The sequence below is a fragment of the Chiloscyllium punctatum genome, chromosome 18, assembly GCF_047496795.1.
Source record: "Chiloscyllium punctatum isolate Juve2018m chromosome 18, sChiPun1.3, whole genome shotgun sequence".
Classification (NCBI taxonomy): domain Eukaryota; kingdom Metazoa; phylum Chordata; class Chondrichthyes; order Orectolobiformes; family Hemiscylliidae; genus Chiloscyllium; species Chiloscyllium punctatum.
Window position 1 is genome coordinate 95083618 of NC_092756.1, and position 4218 is coordinate 95087835.

The following is a 4218-nucleotide window of genomic DNA, read 5'->3' on the forward strand; positions in this document are numbered from 1 at the left end:
ATCCATCCTTTCTCCTTCTGTAAAAGGAGAGGTCTATTGTTATAGAAGGTAAGGTTTTAAAAAAATATGAGAACATGTAGCTTTTCATGACTACAAATCCATTCTTTCTGTCTTTCCTCATCCAAAGCTGATATGGTCCCTGAACAGGAGTGGTGCAAGAAATCATTCAACAAATTAAAACTTGTTACATCCAGGGCCACAATGCTGTGACTCGAGTTATGTGGGCCAGACTAGGTAAGGACAGCAGATTTCATTCCTAATGATACTGGATTAGTGAAAGAGATGATTGTTTAATATTTGACAGTGTCACATATTTACCTATAATGATAAACCAAGAGACTGCTTGTATGTTGCTAGAATCTTTAATAACTTTAAACTGTTGAGGAGTGTCCACCAAACTAAGTCAAAAGGACAAGGAACTGCCCCAGCATGGTTAAGCAGGCTCTTATAGTGCTATGGTATTGTCCTTCACCCTCAGCTGGTAAGCCCAGGGTACAAGACACACCTGCTCCATGTGTGTAATACATCAGAGCAGAAAAAGGTCAAAGCAAGTTCAAGGTTTCACATGTCATACAGTTAAGAACCATGGATATGAATGTAATCAATTATTGAATTATACAAAATTTGCACATAATGAATCACCTTTATTTCCAAATTCAATAACAATTGTTTTGTCTTGTATACGGTGAAGCTGCAGTATAAAAGTAATTTCAGAATCCCACTCAGCTCAGGGTGAGCCTGTCAAACAGGTACTCTCCCAGGCCATTCTCAGGGGCTCCCAGTCTCTTCAGGTTGGTGATGTGATCTCCCAGCTTCTTGATCATCTTCACTTGCTCATCCAAGTAGTGCCTCTCCAGGAAGTCACACAGCTGAAACAGAATAGGGAGGGAAACATTAAGTCACTCAAAACCTGGATCTTGCATATTGGCACTGATAGCAAGTACAAATAGCTACATTTAACCTCAACTAACTCCATAAATCACCTTCAGCTAAAAATGCATGACATGAGAAACTCACATGAGGGTCCATGTGGCCAGAGGAGAGTTTGTGCAGATCCAGCAGACTCTGGTTCACATCCTTCTCCATCTGCAGAGCTCTCTGCATTGCCTCCAGACCATTGCCCCACTCATCCTGCTCTGGCTTCTGGAGGAAGGGAAAACAAAACATTACTGCAACTGGGAGAAGGCAGGCCAAAATGATGTCTATATTTAAAGATATGGGATAGAAACACTGCTAATCTCTGCACCCAAATCCAAAACTGGTATTAAAGGCAGGTTAAAATTCACAGGGAATGTCATGGAGATGATTCAGACATTAGATCCATCATTGTCAACTGCTCACTGATCAGAATCTGAACAATCCATTGACTGAAACATTAGGACAACAAGTAACACTTGTATTCACACAGGTCTACAGCTTATGGATCATAGTCCACACTGAAGTTTGGGTAAATTGCTGAACATTCAGATTTATTGATCTTCTTGTAGAGATCAACTTAAGAGGATTAAAAACAGCTCACTTAAAAAAAAACTAGACTATTTCCATTGACATACCACATTCATTTCACTCGGATATAGACCAGAGAGTCTAGAACAGCATGACTATTCCATGAGGAAGCTACATTTGTGGAAGAGACAGAATCCAACCTTGACATCCTGCAGGAGGACTCTGCCTCCACGTTTATTCTGGAATGCCATCAGTTTCTCAGCGTGTTCCCGTTCCTCATGGGACTGCTCCTTGAAGAACTCAGCAAAGTGACGCAGGGCAACATCATCCCGGTCAAAGTAAGAGGACTGCAAGCAGAAAACAGAAGCCCAGACTCCAATTTTAAAATCACTAATTTAACAATAGGAGTAACATCAAAAGTTACTCATTTAACAATTCACTGTATTACAAGACACCTTCAAACAGGTGATTGGAGTTAACATCAACACTACAACCCACTATGTGGAACATTCCCTTTCTTCAAGCTCAGCTCCACCCCTTACAGTGGTTGGGGGCAGGGGGGGTGGGGTGTGCAGTGGTGGAGGCAATTTGATAATAATTAGAGTCCTTGAAAGCTTCAATGTTGTATGTAATTGATTCATGAGAGGATCAAGTATTAAAAGTTGAACAAGTGCTAGATTTAATTCTTGATACTAAAGATTTATTCAAAAAAAAAGGAGAACCAAAAACTATTTTCAAGGACAAAAGTAGTGCATTAACAAGCCACACAGCCCAAACAAGAACCACATTCACAGAAGAGGTAAACTGCATTCAAAGGACAGTTCAGTGAGCTACAGAAATTCTAGATACTTGGTATAATAACTACATTCAAATCCATTATCTTAACTGCAAAATGGGAACTTCAAGACCACAAGCCTCACCATGGAGAGGTAAGCATAGGAGGAATAGAGCTCCAGGTTGATCTGCTTGTTAACAGCATCCTCACAGTCCTTGTGGTAGTTCTGACACACTTGGGAGGCCATCTTCACTATTCCTACTCACTATCACCTAGACAACACTAGAACTGAGCCTCTCTCCCACAAGCTCTTGTATTTATCCTCCTGGGACATTCTGCACCTAACCAGGGAGTGGCACCACCAATGATGATTGACAATCCTTGACAGCCAATCAGGAATCTCCACTAATCCAGGCACTAATGACAGGCATGAAGTGGAGTCAGATGCCCAGAGCCAATCAGAGCTTTGAAAGGGAGGCAGATCTGTGATTGAATTTGGGAACAGAAGGAAGCCTAAAGGTTTCATGAGGCCTACAGCAGTGTGTGGACTTAGAGCTTGCTTCTGAGATGGTGTCAAGTCACTCAGTCCAAGGGCAATTAGGGATGGTCAGCACTGGTTGGCATCAACAGCAACAGCAACAGCTCCATTCCATGGATTGATTAAAAAAACATACTCACTCCAAGGCCATAATATGAATACAGAATACAATCCTCCAGATGTGTGTACTCTGCACTTTATACAAATGTGACACAACCTGGACATTCCAGTCACCTCTCCCCACCAGATGAAGACTAAAATGATGTGAGCCTTTTAAATTTAGTTTTGTTCCTGACCGTGCTGTTTTAATAGTTTCTGCACGTGGTCTCTTAACTCTCTGGTTCTCTTCAGTTCTTGGCTCTTCATTATATTGAAATAAGTCTGATTTATCTGGGTCCAAAGTGCACTCTTCCTCACATCGAACTGTTGGCTAGTCTTGTCGGCTTATTATATCAGTGTTCCCCACAATATTCTGCCTGTTTATGGTGCCATCGAACTGAATGTAATCAGGAAGCGTGATATAGCTCTCTATTCTTTCAACAGTGTTGCCTGGAAACATATTGAAGTCTGAGAGGCCTGTGGGGAAGACACAGGAACATCAAAACCGAGGTAAAAGGGAGGAGGCCATTCAGCCCCTTGAGCCTGCTCTGCCATTTTATATGATCATGGTGGATCCAATCAAACCCAATCACCCTGTTCTTGCTTCCTCGCATATTAGTCAATCCCTTTCACCCCAAATGCTCGATCTAACTCCTTGGAGTCAAAATTCTGATCTTGACTGTATTCCGTGGTTGCAGGTCCCACAGGCTCACCACTCACTGGGTGATGAAATGTATCAGCACGTCCACGACACCAAGTTGCAGACAAATTGCTGATCGAGGGGGAAGATTCCGATCTGTTTCAGAGAGTCTGCAGTCAGTGTGCATTGGTTTGCTACTTGGGGTGTTAAATATTTTGACTAATTAACATGTATTCCTGCATTTACTGGAGATTCATGAAGCCTAGGGATTGATGTGTAAAGTTAAAAGCAGCAAGGAATCAGACATCAACCTGGTCAGAGACGTTTCCCAGTTAGGGTCTGCAAAAGAATTAGAATCTTTGGTGATCCAGGAAGGCTTGTGACAATCTTTTGTGGAAACACCTGAATTACACACTGTCCCCCAGGCCCTTGCAGAGGGGAGACTGAAGCAGCTTTGTCCCAGACACTGAATGCAGTAACCAGTCCCTTCCTGATATTTCAGCTGACAGTGACACAGTCCCCCTGCAACAGGAATTGAGAGATTAAATTTGTAGGGAAAAGAGAAAACAGATGGGTTCTGAAGGGTACAACTTGAAATGCTTATTGAGTTTCTTGCTCCGTAGATGCTGCCAGACCTGCTGAGTTTCTCCAGTAATCAATTTTGCTTCAGATTGCCAGCATCTGGAGTTCTTTGTATAGCTACATTTTTAAATTACACTT

The 4218-nt window shown here is 42.1% G+C and overlaps 1 protein-coding gene across 1 annotated transcript; it reads right to left on the minus strand.

The window, feature by feature from the left end:
* Positions 1–722: 722 nt before the first annotated feature.
* Positions 723–2468, minus strand: LOC140489080 (ferritin, heavy subunit-like). The gene is made up of 4 exons (XM_072588320.1): positions 2367–2468; positions 1647–1793; positions 1018–1143; positions 723–869 (listed from the first exon to the last, which is right to left on the minus strand). Exons 1-4 carry the CDS (start codon positions 2466–2468, stop codon positions 723–725), a joined length of 522 nt encoding a protein of 173 aa, XP_072444421.1.
* Positions 2469–4218: the final 1750 nt, after the last annotated feature.

What these genes read in the sequence shown, in the direction of transcription:
- LOC140489080 (XM_072588320.1), bottom strand. Translation starts at nt 2,468, where the DNA reads ATGGCCTCCCAAGTGTGTCAGAACTACCACAAGGACTGTGAGGATGCT. An exon ending in CCTATGCTTACCTCTCCATG is followed by an intron (nt 1,794 to 2,366) that starts GTGAGGCTTGTG and finishes TTCTGCTTGCAG; the next exon opens with TCCTCTTACTTTGACCGGGA. An exon ending in TCCTCCTGCAGGATGTCAAG is followed by an intron (nt 1,144 to 1,646) that starts GTTGGATTCTGT and finishes CCCTTCCTCCAG; the next exon opens with AAGCCAGAGCAGGATGAGTG.